General features: G+C 41.0%; 1 protein-coding gene across 1 annotated transcript; it reads left to right on the top strand.

Annotated features, from left to right (window-relative positions):
* The first annotated feature begins 981 nt into the window (after positions 1–981).
* TMEM212 (transmembrane protein 212) lies at positions 982–19,172 on the top strand. Its single transcript, XM_037046522.1, has 4 exons — positions 982–1,179; positions 10,453–10,512; positions 11,914–12,237; positions 19,102–19,172. Exons 1-4 carry the CDS (start codon positions 1,021–1,023, stop codon positions 19,147–19,149), a joined length of 591 nt encoding a protein of 196 aa, XP_036902417.1. The 5' UTR covers positions 982–1,020; the 3' UTR covers positions 19,150–19,172.
* Positions 19,173–22,346: the final 3,174 nt, after the last annotated feature.

Below are 22,346 nucleotides of genomic sequence, written 5' to 3'. Positions count from 1 at the left end.
CCCAATCATGAAATTATTTTTCATCATTTAATGTAAGTAAAAAGACATTAATATTGAACAGGAAAATTATTCTGTTAGCTTCAAAATGGAGTCTGGGTTTTCAAGATACTATCTTGGAACAATCAAACATGTCCTATCAGTCAAAAGCACATGTGCACCATTTTTTCAAATGCAAGAGAAGAATTTTACAACTGCTTAAATTTACATAAGCCCAGGCTCTAAAATTTGAAGTATGATTTCAAATAAAGGGAGATCAGCATTTTACCAACCAATAAATTCCTACCCAAAGTTTATTTTACAACTGCACGCATTTCTATCTTTGCCCTTTACTTGATGACTGAATTACTGATGAAATAACTAAGGTGAAGTCGTTTCAGTGAAAACAAGGCAGAACTCCAAAAGGAAGTGCATGCCTGCTTAGGAATAAGTTCATGTCAAAACTTTTATTAAATAATCCAGCATTATTTTAATAGAATTTAACTTGGAAGGGGGAAGAAGTCTTATTGTTGCTTTAAATCATTTAAATTAAATGGAATGAAAGTGATCAAAGTGCTTATTTTTCTTTGTTTTGTGGGAAATTGTGCTGGGAATGTGGTTCTATTGTGCAGAAAGGAGACTGGTTTTATGCTGGAACCACCAGGCAGGTTGAATTGAGAAACAATTCGCTCAGTCAGCAAGTCTTTGAGTCTGATTAAGCCAGGAAGTGGTCACCCCCCACCCGACCCTGGACAGGACAGAATGAAGGGGATGAAGGCTGCAACCCAAACGAGACTGACTTCTCTCTCTCTCTCTCTCAAACTAGTATGAGGATTTATTGTGTCAAATCTCCATCAAAGATTATTTTATTTCATTTTATCATCATAGGACAAACAAACTAGTCTCTTGTTTCCAAGTAGATCAACAGTCCACGTATGTCATGGCTACTGTCTCTAAGAAACTTCTGTTTGTTGAGGCCTGACATCCCCTCATGTTTTGGTAACAGAACATCTTTGAGAACAAGGACCCAAGTCACAGAGGAAAATGCAGGGCCTATACCAGGCTGCTGGCTGGATTCTCGTTACCTCGGGGGCGCTCAGCGTTTTCTCTGGAGTTATTGCTTTCTTCCCAGTCTTTTCTTACAAGCTTTGTTTCACGGGATGGAGTGTCTGGATTGCTTGTCCCATTTGGAATGGAGCTTTGGTAGGAAAATATTTTACTACATATATTGAGACAATATAGGAAGGAGGGAGGAAAAGAGAAAACAGAATAACATGTCCTTTCTTTTTAAGTTTTCCAACAATACAAAAAAGTCAAAATTCTATGGAAAATTAGAATTTACGTTAGAACATGAATTTCTCTTAGTTGCATTTCAAATATAGAATTTTTTTCTTCAAATCATTTTATTATATGTACATATTACATATAATAATATGTATACATATAATAAATGCTTTTCTTCAAATCATTTTATTATATGTACATAATACGTACTATATTATGTATACTATAGCAGAAGTACTGTTCAAGAAATTCTTGGAAGGACAGGGGTGTAAAGGGGAGTAAAATGGTAATGGAAAAATATAATACATTTTTTTAAAGAAATGATAGCAAAAAAATCCTTAAAAAGTTATTTTATTTTAATCACCTTGCCCTGATAGTATGAGCAATCAAAATTTCTTTTGAACTTAGAATTTAAAAGGGGGTGGGGGAGGTGAAAGAGAGTAAAGGAGGGGATAAATGGTGATGGAAGGAGACTTGACTTGGAGTGATAAACGCATAATACAACACACAGATGATGTGTTATAGACTTGTACACCTGAAATCCATATAATTTTATCAACCAATGTCACCTCCATGAATTTAATTTTAAAAATTAACCATGAAAAATAATTTTCAAATGGAAAACAAAGTAAAGTAACTTTCAGATTAATACTTTCCTTAGAAATGCTGAAGTGTGTCTACAAGACCCAGATGTGCAAGCCCCAAATCTTAGTTCTCCCCGCTTTTTCTCTGCACATAACTGTTGGACCTGAAGATAATTCAAGAAGTTGGGTGACAAACTTCACAAACTTCCCAGTGTCTTAGGAAAGCGAGTGTGTGCCAGCCACAAGTGGACGCCGAGGAGGTGCCCAGCGTCTGCTCACCGCCCGATCTCACAGATAAAAGATCGAATTGGCACATCAACTTGGTGGGTCAGAGGAGTGAGCACGTCTGGCCCGGGCTTCGGGGGGTAGGACTCAGGAGGCCCAGTGGCCCACGGGTGCAACAAATCCTTCTCTCATTATTTCCCGTGTTGCCTGATATTCACTACTGAACACTAGAGAACTCAATTTTGGAGGCTTTTGATCTTAAGAAGTTTTCTACTAAAATGTAGTCACTCCTGGGAGGAGCTACATTTTAAATCTTTAAAAAAAATCAGACTTTAACTGGGATATTACCTAAAAGTGAGACCCTAGGTGATATATATATTTTTTTAAGATTTTATTTATTTTCTTAGAGAGAGGGGAAGGAAGGGAGAAAGAGAGGGAGAGAAACATCAATGAGTGGGAGCTTCCCTTGCACCCCCTACTGAGGACCTGGCGAGCAACCCAGGCATGTGCCCTGACTGGGAATCGAACCCAAAACCCTTTGGGTCACAGGCTGGCACTCAATCTACTGAGCCATACCAGCCAGGGCTAGGAAATATAATTTTAATCTACTTATTAAATAAATATGTATTGATAGCCTACTACATGCTTGCAATACAACGAAACATAGAGCAATGTCCTGATGTTAATAGAACTTGGTCCAGTGGGGTTTAATGATGGTTAACAGATGGGTGCAAGTGAGGTGGTGGAAGTATGGAACTGGATGAAAAGATCATTTCATTGTGTTTTTCTTTTTCCTTGTAAATACATTCTTTTACATCTACCATTCCAGTCTCAGTCCTTTGCTCTTTTGCCTAATACCGACTCAATGTTCGTTCAAAGAACTATTTACTAAACATCTATCAGCATGCAAAGGTCGCCATTCCATTTAGTCAAGCAGCTTCCAAACTTTGTTGGCAACAGAGTAAGACAAACATTTTACAAAAGAAACCTATGTCCTTCCATTCATATATTTTTCTCTAGGTAAATAGATACTGATACATACAAGCAACTAGATTTATATAACAAAGATTTCACAAAAACACACCTAACCTTCTATTCAAAATGAGCCCTGATATTTTTTATTCTATTTAACTTTTTAAAAATTCTGACTTCACAACTGACCCCAAGTCTAACAAAAATCAGTTATAGCCCAATTCGGTGTCCGTTTCTTATCATTCTTTGCCTGTACCTGCGAAGTCAGGCATAACACAGTCAACAGATATTGGTGATTTGGTAAGGCTTGACATTGGTAATCTGAATATATGCTTGTTATAGAACAAACATCTGTTTTCCAGTTAGACCCAGAGAAATAATACGAAACATCTCCAGAATGTAGCTAGCCGGTGGCTGTTTCATCTGAGAGCAACAGTCTGAGGAAGTAGAGTGGGAGGTGGGTTTGAGGGGGTAGGGTCCAACTCCCAACTTTGATGTTCTTGGTATGTGGTCAGGAGCAGAACCCCCACTTAGCCAGTCCCCACTGCCTTTGCCTATAAAATGGGGTCTTTTGCAGGTAAAGAGACCCCGTGTGAAATCCTCCAACTCTAAGATGCTTAGCGAGAATAAACACGCTCTGAACGAAGACCGTATAATAGAGAGCTTTGCCCATATTAAAGCCCTCTCCAATGCTAGTTGATACCATGCCTTGCACTGGTGCTGCCTCTGTGTCCAAATCCTTTGTGGCTAGTCCCTTGCCACCTGACTCACTCTCCCACCCCGTTCCCACATGACTTGCTGAGTCCCCCAGCCTGTTACCTCCCAGATTTCATCTCCCACCACTCTCCCTTAGCTCATTTCATTCCCATCACACTGGTGTCTGGTTGTCTTTAAATATGCCAAGGTGTATTTTTGAGTCAGGGCCTTTGTCTCGCCTATTCTCTGCCTGAAGCCTTTTCCCACACAAGGCTTTTTCCTGAACCTTCTTTAATTCTTTGAAAAAATGTCACTTTCCCACCGGTGGCTTCCCTCATTACCCTATTGAAAAGTGCAAACTTCCCCACAATTGGCATTCCCTGCTCTATTTTTTTCACAAAGGTCTTATCACCATCTACTATACTATATAATTTACTTATTTATTGTTTCTCTGATGTATATTGTAAAAGGACAGAGATTTTTTTCTATTTTACTTATTGCTATATTTCCAGCACTTGGAACAAAGTGAGTCACATACTAGATGTTCAATAAATAGTGTTTGATAAAGATTGTTGAATAAATCCCATGCTCTCCATGCTGTTGGTACAGAATCCCTTATACAGTTGAACTCTGATTAGGTTGCAAAAACTAAAGGTCAAGCTGATATTTATACCTAAGCAGGAAAAAATCCTCATGAAAAAGAAAGCAACGAGAGCGCTCACTCTCTTGGTAATGTTTAAATTTGAAATGCAGTTTCTTTTTCCTGGTGAGCTTCCTCCTAAACCTCCTAAGCTCTGTCTGATCATGGTCAACTTCAAAAGGTCTCTGACTAATTCCACAATCTTCCTTGCCAGCCTTTCTTAACTTGCCTGCAAAGTGTATCCTCCTCTGGGGAGAAGATAATTTAAAGACTTCAGTCTTATTGACATTTCCCTGTGCAAATGACTCCGCATCTCTTTGGAGATTTGTAGGAGGTATTAAGAAGTGGCTCAGTGCTTTGTATTTGTTCAGTGCCTTTCACTCAAAGGTTTCTAATTCTTCATAACAATTGGTCCTCAGACTCTTCTTGTTCTATTCTGCCAACCACACAAAGAGAAGTTTTTCTAGAACTCCTTAACTAGTTATTTAAAGGCATCAACAGTGGAGAAAATAGAACCCTAGTGCATAGTGGGTGGGAATGGAGATTGGTGCAGCCACTGTGAAAAAAAGTATGGAGTCTCCTCAAAAAATTAAAAGTGGAACTGCCTTTTGATTCAGAGATTCCACTTTTGGGAATATATCTAAGAATCCTGAAACACCAATTCAGAAGAATATATGTATCCATATGTTCATAGCAGCATTATTTACAATGGTCAAGATTTGGAAACAGCCTAAGTGCCCATCAGTAGCTGAGTAGGTTAAAAAGCTGTGGTACATTTACACAATGGAATACTATGCAGCAGCAAAAAGGAAGGAATTCTCACCTTTTGCAGCAGCATGGATGGAACTGGAGAGTATTAGGCTAAGTGAAATAAGCTAGTCAGTCAAAGACAAATACCATATGATCTGACGTGTAAGTGGAATCTAACGAACAAAATAAACTAATGAGCAAAATAGAATCAGAGGCATAGACACATGGACCAGAAGATAGCTACAAGAGGGGAGAAGCGAAATAAACACTGGTTGAAAGAAGGCGAAGGGATTGGTCAAAGAACACATGTGAAGGACCCATGGGCATATACAACAGTGTGGGGACTGCCTGTGGGAGTGGGGGGCAGGCGGGGTGGAGAAAGCAAGGGGGAAAAAACTGCAACAACTGTAATAGCATAAACAATAAACCATTTCAGAATAAATATATAAATAAATAAAAGCATCACCTACTAGAAAGTGTGCAGCAAGGGCATCATAGCACTTTAAGGACTGAGCTTTACTTTAATCCTGGAAAACCTGGATTACCAGACAAGCTCTGATAGAGAAACCAAAGTGTCATGAGTTTTACAAATCTGAAGCCTGGAGGGTCCAGTCACCTGGCCGATGGTGTGCAAAAGAACTTCATTTAGAGCCTCGCTTGGAAATGAGAAGTTGGGAGAAAGGTAGAGCTAGACCCACCCTCGAAGCTCCAGGTTCCTCCTCTGTTACAGGAGGGACTCAGCTTTACCCTCACTCAAGTCTCTTGCAGCTTCAAGGGTCCTGTGACTTCTAACTACCTGATGGTCAATCTTCCACTTAGATATCCTAAGCTTCTTTAAGTTCAGCTTGTCAAAAAAAATGTTAATTGTTTTACCACAAAACACAACAGTTTCTTCATCTGACTTCCTTGTCTTTGAACTCAATTGCAAACCTTGGAGTGATGTTTGACTCAATTCTTTCCTCTAAACTAGCGCTTCTCAAACTATAATGTGCATGTAAATCACCTGGGGAACTTGTTAAAATGCAAACTCTGATTCAGTCAATCTGGAGTGAAGCTTGAGATTCTCCGTGTCTGGCAAGTCCCCAGGGACCTGTCCAGCTGGTCCTAGGACTGCGCTTTTTGTCGCACTGCCCCAACCAGCCCACCCTCCACCCCACTCCTGCCCCATCACATCCAGTGGTTACTGAAGCCCAATAATTAAGTTCTTTCTGCCTGTGGACTCTGGCCAAAAATGCACACAAATGGCGGGTTTGCAGTAAATAAAGGAATTGGTTTATTAGAAATTGACCAATCTGGAAATGGGCAAGCTCATGTCCTGAAGGAGCTGACTCCCCCAGGGCACACAGGTTACAGATTATATAGGGCAAAATCACAAGACACTGTGGATTTGGAAATTGGGGTCTTTTAGGAGATGATTGGTCAGAGGTGAGAGAAGGGTAATAAATCATTTCTTTGGGTTTTGAGAACAACTGTGAAGTCAGCTCTGGAATCCAGAACCAGTTTTCAGGAGAGGAAAGGATGACCAAGGAGGTCATCCTACCTTACTGGCTCAGGAGGTGAAACATAACTTAGATTAAGATGTTATCTTTTTCAGCCTGCCAGGGGCTTAAACTTTATGACCATTAGTCAGAACCCAGCGATTGTTTTCTAGTTCCTCAGGGGTCGATAACCATTAAGGTGAGAGACTACAGTCTGGTCAGTGAGGTGTGGCCTCACATAGCAAAGCTTTGGTCCCCTTCAAAGTCCCGGGTCCTTCCTGGTGCCTTTACCAGTGATCCTTCACCTGGAAGTGGCATCCACTGGGCTCATCTCACACAGAAAGCACCCACTCTTCTTGCCTAGTCTTCTGGACATTCTTGCATGTATATTACTTTCCCATCTGGGCTGTAAATTCCATTGAGAGTTGGAACCGTTGTTATTATTTATTGTTGTTAATGCTGTTACAATCGTCCCAATTTACCCCCTTCATCCCCTCCACCCAGCCCACCCCCCACTTCCATAGTCAATCCCCACACTGTTGTCTATGCCCATGGGTCCCTCACCTGTGTTCTTTGATTAATTCCTTCACCCTCTTTCAAACAGTCCTCACCTCCCGCCTCCCCGCTTGCCACTGTCCTTTTATTCCATGATTCTAGGCTTCTGGTTCTATTCTTCTCATTAGTTTATTTTGTTCATTAGATTCCTCTTATAAGTGAGATTACATGGTATTTGTCTTTAACTGACTGGCTTATTTCACTTAACATAATAGTCTACAGTTCCATTCATGCTGTCACAAAAGGTAGGAATTCCTTTTTTTCCTGCTCTGTGGTATTCCATTGTGTTAGTATACCACAGTTTTTTAATCCACTCACCTACTGGTGGGCACTTAGGCTGTTTCCAACTCTTGGCTATCGTAAATAGAGCTGCTATGAATATAGAGGTGCATAAATTCTTTTGAATTGGTGTTTTGAACCATTATTTGTATAATTATTACTTGGTGAGCTCCTCATCTTACTTAGCTCCTCTGTGCTTCATTTAAAAAGTACAGCAATTATTCTTGTACTTAAATCAATCAGCAGGACAGCTGTGATTGACTGGGAATAGGGAATAGAGGGAGAAGAAAGTTTAATGATATAAAATTGGATAAAATTATGATTATTTCAAGTTATAGTTATGGAAAAGTTACAGTAATTATAATATTATAATACAATAAATACCATAGCTTTTGTCAAAAAAATAGAAGTAGAAGATCTACTTGATCATAGGGTCACAATAAGTGAACACATGTGGCGTTTTAGGACAGCGCCTGACAGAGAGTAAGTGCTCAGTTAATGTTAACTGTTGTCGTTACTCTACCTGCGCGGTATCTATCACGCCCCTAGTTTTAGCGGAGCCACAGTAGATATTCATATGTGAATATATTAGCCTCTATTAAAATCATTCCTCTAACAGTTTCTACTTCTGTTGTGACTGCCCCGCTTCTTTCAGTTCATCTGGGAACTGCACGCTTTACTCAGCAATTTAAAGATTTAGCGGGAGCCCTGACTGCTGTGGCTCCGTGGTTTGGGGCTCATCCCACAAACAGAAAAGTTGCGGGATCTATTCTGGGTCAGGGCACAGGCCTGGGTTGTGGGCCAGGTCCCTGGCTGGGGACACGTGAGAGGCCATTCCAACTCAGGTTTCTCTCCCTCTCTTCCTTCCTTCCCTTCTAAAAAATAAATAAAATCTTTTTTTAAAAAAATAAAATAAAGATTTAGTGGGAGGGCTCACAATGATCATGCAGTCAGTGTTAGCAGCAACTATGCAGAACCCAAGTACTGTCCCTAGGGCACGGCAACAGCCTGTGCAGAGGAGCTGAGGGACAGTGCGCCCTCCCAGCACACCCCGCTCGCTCCTTCCTCGACCTGCCCGCCCTGCTCTGCACGGTTCCGCACCCGCAGAACCGCAGACCCTCGCCTTTCCTTTTCCCGCTTGACATCTTCCCCATCTCAAAGCTCTTCCTTTTTTATACATTTCTCATCCCTATCTCTAAATAAAATTTTTAAAGAAGAAATAAAAGGAGAAGGCTGTGACTGCTGGGGAAACACCCTCGTTCTGTGTCCCATGCGCAATGAGGGGGCACCCGTAAAGCTGGGTGCGCTGGGCTGCTGAGCCACAACGTCCTGTGGGATGGATTTAACAAGTCACTGGGATTCATACACCGGCCTCCTCCATGACAGATCTTTTTCAAAGTTTTGTGTAAACAAAGCAAAATTCAAGCTGGCAGTTGCAATAGCATTTTTTAACTTTTGAAAAGAAAGACACAGTTCGTGCCAAAGTAGTTAAGGCAACCTGGAATCTAAGGATCTGATAATGTCAGCTATTGCCTTGGAGTCAGACCAGCAGAGGGGCGTCTCCTCTGCTTTTATCTCCTTTGCTTCAGTGTTTTCGCACAGAGCAGTGACGTGTCCTTTGAGCGCCTTGCCCCAGAAAACTCAGACTGGCCCCGGAGCTTAGCCAGCAGCGTTACAGTTGCTCTTAATAATTCTCCTGTCTTGTTGTGCTGTTAGGCTGGCTCAACCTCCATGGGGTCCCTTGGAAACTTTTCTCCTGCAGGATCAAGCCAGCCTCTTTTGACTACAGATGGTTCTGTTTTTATCCAGGGGGGTTTAATGGTAGGGCGATGCCAAGTGTGGAATTTCAGGCTTAGCTGCATGAGAAGTTTTGTGTGAGTGCCTGTGTGTCTGCTTTCCCCCTCTCTCTCAAATTCTCTAAATCCAACATTGACCTAAAATATGCCAGGGAAATGAAAAGCTAGGTCTCAAAATAATAAATATGCCAGACCCAGAGCTACAAAAGCAGCATACCACAAAACCACATTGGTCAAAGCTCTGATTCCCTCCACGCCCCCCCCCCTTGAATTTGTTGATACTATATATGCATTCATGTTTATTTCTCTGTCGGGAACCTAAATGGCACTATTTTTAGTCCTGCCCCCATTCTGTATCTTATTTCAGGCACATCGCTTCCTGGTGTTCTCTCTCAACCTGGAAACATTTCTTGACTAGGAACAAATGATGTACGGACTGGGAACAAGTGATTTCTAGGCTCAGGGCCACAAAGGTCTCCTCTATCAGACGTGGTGCTGAGTTGAAGAGGAGCCCAGAAGTGTTTTTTCTTTAATCTATTGCTTTAATTTTGATGACACCATTCCCTTCTTTGTTTAACTATTTTTGTTCTGCACTTTGGGCCTTTTCCCCTTCAACGGCGGCTCTAACGAGCTCTCTTTCGAAAGGCTGGACACCACCACACCCAGAACAATAAATGGCCCGTGATGCATTCATTCTAAGGATAATCGTCGTTACGTGAGAAACTGGGATCTCCTATTTGTGTCTCACCAGCAGGCGTTTCAAGAGAAAGCTAATGGTAGAGGGGAGCGCTGCTGCTGAGAGGGTTGTCAGGGTTTTGTGACACAGTCCCATTCTGGTTCTTCCTGTGTGCAGTTTTAACAATTCACAAGGAAGATGAACAATAGACAATTAATCGAAATGGAACATATGGCTAGGGTTATAAAGCCAGGCTTCTACCTCAGTGACACCCCACTGGAGTGAAGGTTATAATTGTGACAGCAAAGGCAACACAGAAAATCAAAAAATGAGCACGCATGAATCATAGCCTTGCGACACTGATGGCTTCTTTTCCTCATTGTCATTATAGATGAAGGGGAGCTCGGAGCCATAAATCCATTTAGTCGTTTGCTGTTCCTTCTTCTAGTGCATGATAAAGCTGTCAAATGGTGAGACAGATTGAACGCTTTCCAGAGCTACATTCTATCATGGATGACGCTTTTCCATCTTCCTTTCCCAGGCCATCACAGCTGGTGTACTGCTCCTGCTGGCTCACAAAGAGTGGACCCAGAGACACTTGGTAAATACGTAGACATTGTCAAGGTGAAAAACATCCAAACCTGTAAGGGATTTTTGTAAGATTTAATTTGAGCCAAAACTGGTGACAATTGTCAAGAAGCAAGATCTCAACTTCTTCAGAGAGTTTTTGCAGTTTCTTTTATGCATTTAAAATTAAGGAGGGGACATAAGGAAGGTTACATGGATAATTATGATTATGTGCTCTCTTGGGGATGGCTATGTCTTAGAAGGAGGGGTCTGAAAAGAGATATTTCAAAGGTCTATTAACCTTAGATACACAAGAACAATGGACAGGATTTGCTTAAGGCAAAGATAAACCTTTTGCTAAGGAAGTTGTGTGCCTGGGGTTTGACTACCCATCGTGATCTGCCCTGTGAGGAATTTCTGGCCATCAGATCACCCTGGGAGGTTACTTTGTGTCACTCGACTTGGCAGTTTTACTACAGAACCCCCTGTACTTCCGCAACATACAGGAGAACAGTAGTGTGAGTTTGAAGATCAAATCTCTACTGTTAGTAATTCAGGATGTAACACAGAGAATGCAATTGCCAGTTATAGTTGAACTCTGTCTAATTTATGCCTTAGTATGATGGCTTTTAATAACCAACTATGCTTTTAATTAAGATTTTTACTATCTGATTCCTGATCCAAACATTTTCAACAGTTCCTGTGGTTTGCAGGTGTTGTTATTTTGGGAGGGCAGACCCGATGTTAGCTAGTGTTCCTGAATTTCGTCTTGAAGAAAGAGATCTATAGGCTCCTCTGCTTTCAACACTGCCTTTTCAGGTCTCAACTCCTCTATTTGGGATATCCTTCCAATTTTCTTGCTTTCTTTTCCCTCAAAAGGTGCCATAATATCTTGAATTTTAATAGTATAGAATCAAATAATCCCACCATACAGAAAGACTACCTCGAGCTCATTAGAAATCTTTCACCCACGGCTATAGCAATGCCTCTCAAACCTCGCTGTACCTATGAAGCACCTGGGGATCCGGTTAACACGCAGATTCTGAGTCAGTATATGTAGGTGAGACCTGAGATTCTACATTTCTACCACTGTCCCGGGGGACATCAGTGGACCGTGGACCACACCCTGACTGGCAAGGCCCTAGGACAGAGCAAGCATTCTGCTTACTCATTTGTTTTTCCCACCCCAGACTGGTTATCAACACAGGACAGGAAATAAATAGATATTTAAGTGGGTTTGGTTTCATTCTTTGCCCCAGGTGTCTGATGTAGGTTGGAGAGGAAGACACAAAGGCCTAAGGAAAAGCTGTGACCCAATTCTCCCTTATTTCCCAGTAGGAGAGATTAAGATCTGGCTTCTCTTTCTTCACGTTGCGAAGAAGCTTTTGGAAAATCTAGTTCCCAAAGTAACAATTTGTTTCTTCTTTCTTTTCAGTGGGAAGCTAGTTTCACGTTTGTGATCCTGAACCTCATGGGATGTCCACTTCATTTTGTAGTGGCCCTAGAATCAACTCTTCTCGGCCCCTATTGCTTCTACTCATTTTCAGGGGTTGCAGGGACCAACTATCTTGGCTATGCAGTTGCCTTTCCTTTTCCATATGCAAAATTCCCATCAGTGTGTGTGGACCCACCACACTATGAAGAGTACCACCTGACACTTCAAACCTTTGACCTGTGCCTGAGCTTTGCAATGTTCTGTGCGTCCCTGACAGTGTCCCTCAAGCTCTCTGCAAGACTTATCTGGAATGGACACATAAATGTAAGTTTCAGGAAAGGGTTGCTGGTTCCTAAATGCTGGTTCCAAAAATGGAAAGTCTGGTATATCAGTATTTAATCTGTCTCTCTTATTCATCACCGTATCCTGTATAACCATGCTACTTGATGCCTGGTGCATAATAGATGCTCAATAATTATTTTTGTAGAAATGGATGGATTTATGCTGATGTGATAACTGAAGGTGTGGCTGTAGGTAGCACCAGCTCATTTTTATCTCAACCCACAATTTAGAAAATTACTAATTGAGGTAAATACTAAGAGTTCTGTTTGGAAATTAAAAGCAGCACTCTTAATATTTTTAATATTAGTCAAATACAGGCATCTTAATTTAGCTTCTATCCTATTCAGAAATATATACACCCTTCTTGGCTGGAAAAGATTTAGTATAAAAATTCTCCCACTCTAGTCCTACTCTAACAGAGAGGCTGATATGGGCTAACATCAAATTTAGTTTTCTGACATTTTCCAGGACAGCTGATAATAATATTAATGATATAATAATAATAATAACAATAAGGCCCTGGTTAGGACACACTGGTTAGTGTGTCTCAGTTGGTTGGGTGTCATCCTGAAAAGCAAAAACTTGCTGGCTTGATTCCTTGTAAGAGTATGAGCCTGGATTTCAGGTCCGGTTCCCAACTAGATGCCTGCAAAACGCAATCAATGAATGTTTCTCTCACACATCAGTGTTTCTCTCCCTCTTTCTCTTTCCCTTTCCCTCTCTCTAAAAATAATTGATAAATGAAATCTTTTCTAAAATAAAAATATGAATGGTATATTTACTATGTATCGGTGTACTTCCCATTTTACAGATAGTGAACTGTGGCTAAAGAGTTTTTATAACTTGCCCAAGGTCACGCTAATGCATCTAGATTCAGCACTGAGAGCTATTTCTCTTAATCAGGTTAGATTTATTCTGTGCCTTTCGGTCATCCAACCTTTTCTCCTCGCTCGACCATGGCTCTGGCCTCCAGGAGGATTACAACAGGGTGACTGAGTGGATTGAGCACGAGCCAGCGAACCAGAGGATCGCGGTTCGATTCCCAGTCAGGGCACATGCCTGGGTTGCAGGCTGGTTCCCTGCAGGCCAACTCCCAGCAGGGGACGCACGAAAGGCAACCATACATTGATGTTTCTCTCCCTCTCTCCTTCCCCTCTATAGATAAATAAATAAAAAATCTAAAAATTTTTTTTAAATTAAAAAAAAAAACCAGGGTGACTGGGAGAAGAGCACAAGTGATTTCTGATTTGAAATTCCTACAGGTATTGATACTGAGTCACTGCTTTGTGAGCTGAACAAACTTCCTTCTGGAAAGAGCTATTTCCCCGGGCAAAGTGTCTCATAGTGTCTTCCTGATTCAAGTCAGTATTATATAGGATCAGGTGTATTTAAGTAATGTTAGCCATTTTTTCCCCCAGTTCAATCCTATCACCACCAAGCACCAGAGGTGAAAGACAGGAATTGACACTCTCCATGCCTTTTGTGGTCAAATCTTGTCCTCTTGAATGTCTGTGTGAGTCTGCAAAGGAAATCCTGTCCATTCTTAGGGACAAAGTTGATAGTGCAAAGAGGCTCCCTAAGAGTTGAGATGGACAGACCAAAATCACGTCCCCCGTTTTATCAGGCCATCTAGTAGTTTAGTATTTGAGATTTCTCCCTCTCGGTGAACATCCCAAATTTCTAGACCACACATTAAAGTGTTGGTAGCCATAACCCCTCAGCAGGAAGAGTTAATCAGACACCAGACTGTCATTTTAAGCTTGACACTGGTAACATCTCAGTTAAATGTAGGATAGAAGGCAGGGAGAAAAGAAGTTAAAAATTTAGGAAGAACTTGGTAAGCCAGCCCCACGGAAGCCTAACTTGAGGACACCTAAAGTGCCTGGGGAGAGAGAAAATTAATTGAAAAAAGAGCAAAGTTCTCCAACTTCAAAGTTTTGCCTTGGCCCATCTTGCTCAGGATACAGTTCCTGGTGTGAGGTTTCTAAGCTAGGCATAAGATCCCACACAGCTACAACGTATTTCTCCAAGTGGACCAATGACATCCAAATCACCCAGGATTCTTGCTAAGCCAGATTTCTGGATCCAATCCAAGACCATTCCTACTAGGTCAAAAACTCTGGGGATGGAGGCAGGGAATGTGCATTTTTAACACATGACCCAAGAGATTCTGTTGAAAATTCTCTTCCTAGCACAAGATTATCTTAGAGTCACTTCTGAACAGAATCTCGATTTCCCTGCCTACATAGAATGTAGCACTGGTTTGGGTGAGAGTTCCAGATAAATTTAATAAGCAGCACGTCTTTGGTGGGTGCTTGTTGATGGCTTCACACCATGTAGTCTGCAGTGGTGGCAGATCTTGTTTCATTAGGGAGGATGGGTCGCTGATGTAATGGGATATGGTTTTCAGTATTAATAAACACAGTGCTGCTGGAGCCCGCAAGGAGCACGTGCAGTCCGAGCAAACCTTTGTTACCATGCAGAAATCTCAGCTATATCAGGCACAGTTTTCACCAGCAAAATAAATGTACTATTTCTCAAATTTCTGGAAAACATACAGCTTTCTTAGAAGGAAAGGTGAATCCTTTGTTGTCATACAGAATTCTACAGAGTGATTCTATATTTAATGAACTTCCATACAGTTACAGTGTTATAGTGCTCACAGGCTAAAAGGAATAAGTAATATTTTAAAATTTTATTTTAAATGATGATAAATATTGTAAAATATGCTGTTGATTCACATGTCTTTCATGTATAAAAACACTGCAAATGCTTTTAAAAGCTGCACTTTTGAGTGTCTGCCTGAAAATTAAAATTCTCTTATGTAAATTGACTATATATCAGGAAATTCCAGAACTATGAAAATTTGTAAGAGAAAAGTGATGGTGTAAAGGAAGATTTGGGGGAAATTGTAACTCTATTTTATTGTAGAATGAAATCAATTTTTTCAGATCCATGTGTAACGGTCAGTATTACGACAGAGAATATTCACGCCTAAGAGTTATTTTCTTTAAGTTCAAAAACATGTTTTCAGACATGAATCAAACACCCCCCCCCCCAGGGATTACCACATTCATTATTCCTTTCTCCTTCCTGTGCCTGTCAGTTTAGTAGAATTTAAGTCATTTTGTGTCCCAGTCAGCTCAAGCTGCTGTAACAAAATACCACAGATGGTATGGCTTAACCAACATACACTCTTTTCCTCACTGTCCTGAATGCTGGAAGTCCAAGATCATGGTTGCGTTTGGTGAGTCCTCCCTTCCTGGTGTAGGGATGGCTTTCTCCCACGTGCTCACAGGCCTTTCCTGTGCCTGTGGCTGCAGAGAGGAAGATCTCTCCCTTTGAATAAGGGCACTAATGCCATTATGGGGACCCCATCCTCAATGAGCTCAACTAAACTTTATCACCTCTCCTAAGATACATCTCCAAATTGTATCGCATTGGTGATTAGAACTTCAACATACGGATTTGGGAGGAGAAGGCACAAACATTCCTTAGCATCTTGTTGAAAGTTACATAGTGATGGTGTGTGAACATGCAGTCCATTGGTACCCAACAAAAATCACAGCAAAAAATGCTTGAAAGAGTCACAGAGGGTTTGACAATTTTTGATAAAAACTCAGGAGAGCATTGTGTGAGTGCTACAGACTAAATGTCTCTGTCACTCCCCCAAATTCATCTTGAAGCCGTAACTCCCATTGTGATGGTATCCGGAGGTGCGGCCTTTGGGAAGTAATTAGGTTTAGAGGAGGTCACAAGGGTAGAGGACACATGATGAGACTAGTGCCCTTGTAAAAAGGTAAAGAGACCAGTGGTATCTCTCTGTTCACCACATAAGATTACAGCAAGAAGGGAGTCATCTGCAAGTAGGAGGGCTCTCACCAGACACTGAACCTGCTGGCACCTTGATCTTGGTCTTCTAGTCTCCAGAACTGTGAGAAACAAATATTTTGCTGCTTAAGCCACCTGGTTTTTGGTCTGTCGTAGCAGCCCAAGCCTCCTAAGACAGTTAGCCCTTCAAATTTCAAGGGCTTCATGGGAAGGGGTGGAGCTGGGAAAGGAGTAAGAACTCCCTGCTTGTGCGGCTCTGTGCACAGAGGCTGAAGTGACCCTGTCGGCTTAGGACATCATGCAGGAAGCAAATGAGCACCACGCAGAATTTAAGTCGAGAAACAAAAACTCAAAACAGCCATAGCCAGAATTGTCTACATTCCTGGTCCACTAAGTAATAAAGTGATGGGAAAGACAAGGATTGGGACGCCAGACACACTGCAGCTGTCCCCTGTAGCTACTCTGCCCCTCCTCCATGGAATGGAATGGCTTTGTTTGTTTTCCTTTCATTATTCATTGTTATGTTTGGGTTTTGTGTGTTTTTTTCTTTAATGAAAGGGGGAAAGAAAATATTTTCGCCCTTATCATGTGAGACAGTGATTTTATTTCTTTCAATGAATTGAGAAATATTTGCTTCCCATGAAAGATGTAGGTAAACCTTTTAAATGCGGTTCATAAACATGGGGACAGAATATTTGTCAGTGGAAGACCCTCTTCTTCCAAAACAAAGACAAATTAGCAAGCAGCAGTATCCTGGCTCTAAGTCTTTTGGTGGAACTTAGGCTGCATCGTTAGCAATATAAATATGTTTTGAAATAAGTTTACCTGGGACTCTCATCCTGCAGATCTGAGGCCTCATCTTGGACTACAGTAGATCTTTCTGGTGCTTCTGGGAACTAAATCCCTTTGGGTTAAACTCAAGTAAAATTCAAACAGGACCACAGAACAATAAGAATCCACTGTTCTCACTTACAAATTTCATTATGTGGCCCTTTCAAATTGGTCAGTAGAAAAATCAGATTCTACAAAAATAATCACAATTCAGGGCATTACTATTCTTGTGATCTCATTATTTTCTCCAGAATTATAATAGCAGTGACATAAAACTGGATAACAGAAGAATAATTCAAGGTGCTGTTTATTGGGCAGTTGCTATTTTTCAGGTGCTTTCCTTCCTTTATTTCCCACAAAAGTTGAAAGCTCATTATGCCCATTTCACAGATGAGGATGCTGAGGTGCCCATGCAGAGCCAGGATTGTCTCCCAGGTCTCCCGGAGCCTGCAGGCCAGGCTTCTTACAGCTTCTTGCACCTCTTAGATGGAGTATCTGCATCGCTTACCTATTTCAAGTGACCTTGCTTTTCTTGGACGATCTTTCTTATGTTTCTCACAGACAAAAATATGACATATTTTAGAAATGAAAGCTAGTTTTTTCAGGACATTTTTATTTTATTTAATCAGTGGAACTATGCCAAGGGAACCATGCCATGGTTCCAATAATCAATGGAACCATGCCAAGGGTGACTTACTAAAAGAGAAGATGAGAGCAAAGTAGTGTGTTGAAATAAGCTTGATATTTTTTTCAAAGACAGGGCAATAGGTGGGAAGGGGCTAAGAACCTGAGAATAGCTTCTTGTCAATTTTTACTTTACAGATTATTGTCAACACATTTTTCTTTTAACATGAAGTCAGTTTAGTCTTTTAATCTAAAATGTCCTACTTAATGGAAAAATGTTTTAGAGTATTGTTAATATATTTTAAATAAAAAGTTGTGTTATATTTAAAACAAAGACATTTTTGTTTTCTAAAAAGGCAGAAATCTGAGTAGCAATCGGAAGCCTGCATTCTCTACAATCATACAAATTCAGTTTTCAAAAACAAGAAACTGGACTTACACTAGTGAATATTTCAGAATAATTATAGCCATGTTAATGTGTGAGCCCCAAACCACTCAGAAACGTAACTCTGTTGGTTGGAGACTTGAAATCGCATAAATTAGAGAGTAGAACACTTGGTGGCTATTATTGGATGCCTGAGTTCACTCCCCACAGGAAAGAAGGGAGAGAAACACAGGAAGTAATTAGGGTGAAACACAATGGGGTTGTGTGGGGCAGGGAATGACCCAAGGACACTTCCCCTCCCAGACTGACCCTGGGAGCCAGCAGGGACTGGGCATAGGGCCGCGGTTCACCCCTGCTCACTTCAGTAGAGGCTAACTTCCTCGTCTCTAAGACCACCGGGCTGGCCAGCCAGCCTCTTAAGAGCTTTCCAGATCTGTCTCATCCTGGGATCTTGAAGTACAACTGTATTTCACTGGAGGAGATTGGCATTCAGGAGGGAGAGACTTGAGCAGCGATGGCTGGCTCTTTACCTGTCCTCTGCCACACCGCTGCACTGCGGGGCTGCACCACGTGGCCTGACTGTGCAGCTCAAAAAGTCGTGTGCCAGCAAGGTTATTCAGGAGGGACAGTAGGAGACTTATCACAGATTCACAGGTCACGTTAACCACTTTAGAAAAACACCTTTATTTGCTCAATATTCAAATTGTCACATCAAACCAAACAGAGTTACCTTGTTGGCTGTCTTTAGCAAAAAACAAAACAAAACAAAACAAAAAAACTTCCTTACCATTACATTATTGAATAAGTAAGGAACTTATAACTCCAGTTTATTTGTGAAAAGATTGTTTTAAAGTGTTTATCTTCTCTTATATCACATAACTAACCTAGACGAAAAGGAAAGCTGCTAGTTAAAGCAATGAATTACTAGGTACTGGGTGGTAATTTGTACCTATTCAATAAGAGTAATATCTTCCCTTCACTACTACTGCATATGACCTTCCTCTTGTCATGTGTCAAGGAGTGTGAACCTAAAGCCCTAAATGCAACATTCATTACTTGTATTTGCTCCTCTACATTTATTGAGTATATATTAAGTGTCAAATAGTATGATACAAGCTAACAGATAAAAACAGAGCAATGAAAAAGATATATTTAGGTCCTCCATTGACTTACAGGGACTGAGGAAAAATGAGACGAGCCATGAGGACCAAGAGGCTGGATGAGGAACGAAATATGAATTAGGGCGTGATGGTGAGCATGAATATGGGATACATGTAAGAGATATTTAGGAGGTAGAATCAATTGGACTTAAGCAACAGCATTTAGGGTAAGGGCTATCTTTTGGACCCTCTCCTGCGTGTTCTCAGACACATCAAACTCAAGGTGTTCATAATGGAACTGATCATCTCCACGTCCCCAACACTTGCTCTTCTTCCTGTATCTCCAGCTCAGTTGCCAGCACTCAGGACACACAGGAGTTATCCTTGACTCCTCACACCTGAGTCAATCACCATATCTTCATCTATTTCTCCACTGTGTTTCTTGGACTGTACTGATCATGATGGCGCCTATTCAGCCCTCCAGCTTCTTTCATTCAGGCTTCTTCGCTTCCATTCTTGCAGTCTTGTCTCTTTTGAGAAATATGCTCCACGTGGGCTCTAAAATAAGTGCTCCACAGTTCAGATCTGCTCTTATTTCTTCCCTGCTTTGCATCATTCTGTGGCTTCCCTCCACGCCCAGGTTACAGCCAGTATTCTTCACGTGACATCCACAGGTATTCAGCTCCTCTCCAAGAATCTGAGTTCCTTGAGGACAGAGACTATCCAAGGGAAGCAGGAAAGGTGGGGCTGAGAGTGGAGAAATCAAGAGTAGCGGATTGCAATACTAGATGTAATTTTTATGTCTTCTGAGCCATAGTCGCTTATCTCCCCATTCCGTCTAGTCAACTTTAAATTCTTAGCTGCCATTCAAAGATTTCAGAAAGTGCCCTTTACCTTTTCTTTTAATTTTCAGAAAGTCCCAAACCAATCCAAACCAGACAAAACAAGTAGCAATTGACCAAAGGAGTTATTCGACAGAGATTCCCCACTTCCTTAGACAGCCCTTGCCCACAACGGTAACAGTTCTTCCTGTTTTATGCTTATGTCAGATATTTTATTACACATATATTTCTTTTTTTATATCTTTCTGCCATCCACTTTTACCAGTATCATCAATTTTGTTTTCTCTGGTGATTCCTCTTAAATTCTTAAGTGGTACGATGATGCTGTTACTTGAGTCATCCTTCCTTGCATTTCTGTGACATGAAAAAGGCCAAATTAAACGTCAGAAGTGACACTCAAGTCTCGTTGATAAACTGTAGAAATAAACATTGCTTTATTTTTCTTTTCTTCCTAGGGTCAAAAGAATGGGCAATAAATTTGAAGTGATATTCCTCCTAAATTTGTTGTATCTGTGGCTATTATTTTGAAATATTTGCCAAATAAGTTTGCTTTTTAAACATTTTCCCTCTATGTTCTAATAAAATAAAAAATTGAAATAATTATACATTTTAGTCTTTTTATTGTTAACCTTGTTGTGTTTTGGATTTACATGTTATGATTAAAAAATTGAAATTTCATTATTGTTGGCATAGAAATCTTAAAACCTAAAACACTTCAGTGAATGAATGTTTTCTTTAAATTTCTCTTGTTCCTGTGTGATATTTCATTAAACTATAATTCCATAATACCTAAATTAAGGAAACATCTTTCTTAGCATTTCTTCACCACCATTACCAAAGTGACTGTAGATCTTCAGACATAATTGAAACTGAATAGCGACCATAATGAGAGAGGCCTTCTCCCTCCTGACCTCTCTGTAGCTCGTGTTTGGCCCTCATGACAACATTCAATAATTGGAAGGGGTGTTAGAGGCCCTTTAGGCCAACTTCTCATCAAATACCCTAAGATCTCCATGCCCCTGCCGGCTCAACAGCTCCCGAGAGGCAACCCCATCCAGCTGCGGAGTGGCTGTGAATGTAAGAGGTGTTTCTTAATTTGGCCCAAGATCTGCTTCTCGTCTTCTCTATGTCTTGGACGGTTTTTAGGTCCTAATAGCACAGTGGGGTGGTTCTCCTACGGGATCCCCAGACCAGCAGCACGTGCATCATCAGAGAACTTACAAAAATCTGGAAACTCTGGGGCTGGATCCCAACAGTCTGTTTTGGGAAACCCTCCTCCAGGTAACGCTGAGACATGCTCAAGTTTGAGAAGCACTGGTGTAGAGTAGCAGAAAGTGGGTGGGGCTTTGAAATAAGATACCCCTGGACCCAGATCCTTGTCCTCTGTCATTTTGAGCAATAGCCTCAGTTCTCCTCTGGTCAAATGGTGCTGATGGAGATAGCTAATTCCCAGTCTTGCTGAAAACAGTCCGTGGTGAGATATAGGTAAAGCACAAAGCAGAAAATCTAACATAGCTGCACTCAAAAATATTGTCTAGTGTTATGGATTCATTTGACAAACTTATTAGATGCCTTTAAGCATCCGTCTTTATTAGATGCATTTTAGAATGGACAAGTGCAGAATAAAAATTTTATACATAATGCTTTTAAGCATATCATGAAAAATATGGTAGAGAAGCTAAACGACATGCTCAAGGACACACAGCTCAACTACCAGAAGTCCTATAGGTGCCTCCCAGGCCTCAGCTCTTCAGGCAACACACTTATGTGTCCCTTAATGTGGCAATATGATATCTAGTCCTGGGCCTGGTAATTATACAAGTATGGACTTCAGATTTATTGTCTGAATTGATTTTAGTTTTATTTGAGCATTTCTACCCAATACTGGGCACCCTGGCTCTTTATTTATTTACTTAGATTTTGCCTTCTTATCTATGTTCCACTGTGTTCTAAAGGATTTAAGGGGAATGTAGGGCATTATATTAGAGTTGAAGTTCCAGCTGTGGCACCAACGGTAGGACCCGTGAAGTCCAATAGTTGTTTCCTGTCACTTTAGTAAAAGGCAAATGTGCAAAATTCTGAGACTCTCAAGTGCATCCTATGTGAAGTAGTCCCATACCAGGTGCTTTCGGTTAACAAGAATTCTATGTGTAACCTGTTCAAAAGTATAGTCAGATACCAAGAAATATAGGAGGTTATTTCTTGCTTTTGCATTCGCAAAGAAACAAGCAGGCATTTTGCTATGTGTTCACCTAAAGAGAACTAAATGGTTAACACCATCCCATGCCAGAAAGTCTGCTTTACAGACCAGAAGGAATAAGGCACCTTTACTTTAAAGCCTGTTTCCAGTTTTGTGTGGCTGTTAATATTTCTGGACTAGTGACAGAGGCCAAGGCAGGAAAATGGACTGGGTTACTTGTAATTCTTTGAATGTGGACACATCAGCTTGTGGGAAGGAAACTATTTAAAATGGAGCTT

This window comes from Sturnira hondurensis, unplaced genomic scaffold (genome assembly GCF_014824575.4).
Source record: "Sturnira hondurensis isolate 20B ecotype Veracruz unplaced genomic scaffold, ASM1482457v3 Scaffold0005279, whole genome shotgun sequence".
Lineage (NCBI taxonomy): Eukaryota > Metazoa > Chordata > Mammalia > Chiroptera > Phyllostomidae > Sturnira > Sturnira hondurensis.
The sequence above is the reverse complement of the archived record's forward strand: the minus strand, read 5'-3'. Positions and strand labels throughout refer to the sequence as shown.

What these genes read in the sequence shown, in the direction of transcription:
- TMEM212 (XM_037046522.1), top strand. Translation starts at nt 1,021, where the DNA reads ATGCAGGGCCTATACCAGGCTGCTGGCTGGATTCTCGTTACCTCGGGG. An exon ending in CCATTTGGAATGGAGCTTTG is followed by an intron (nt 1,180 to 10,452) that starts GTAGGAAAATAT and finishes TTCCTTTCCCAG; the next exon opens with GCCATCACAGCTGGTGTACT. An exon ending in TCTGGAATGGACACATAAAT is followed by an intron (nt 12,238 to 19,101) that starts GTAAGTTTCAGG and finishes ATTGACTTACAG; the next exon opens with GGACTGAGGAAAAATGAGAC.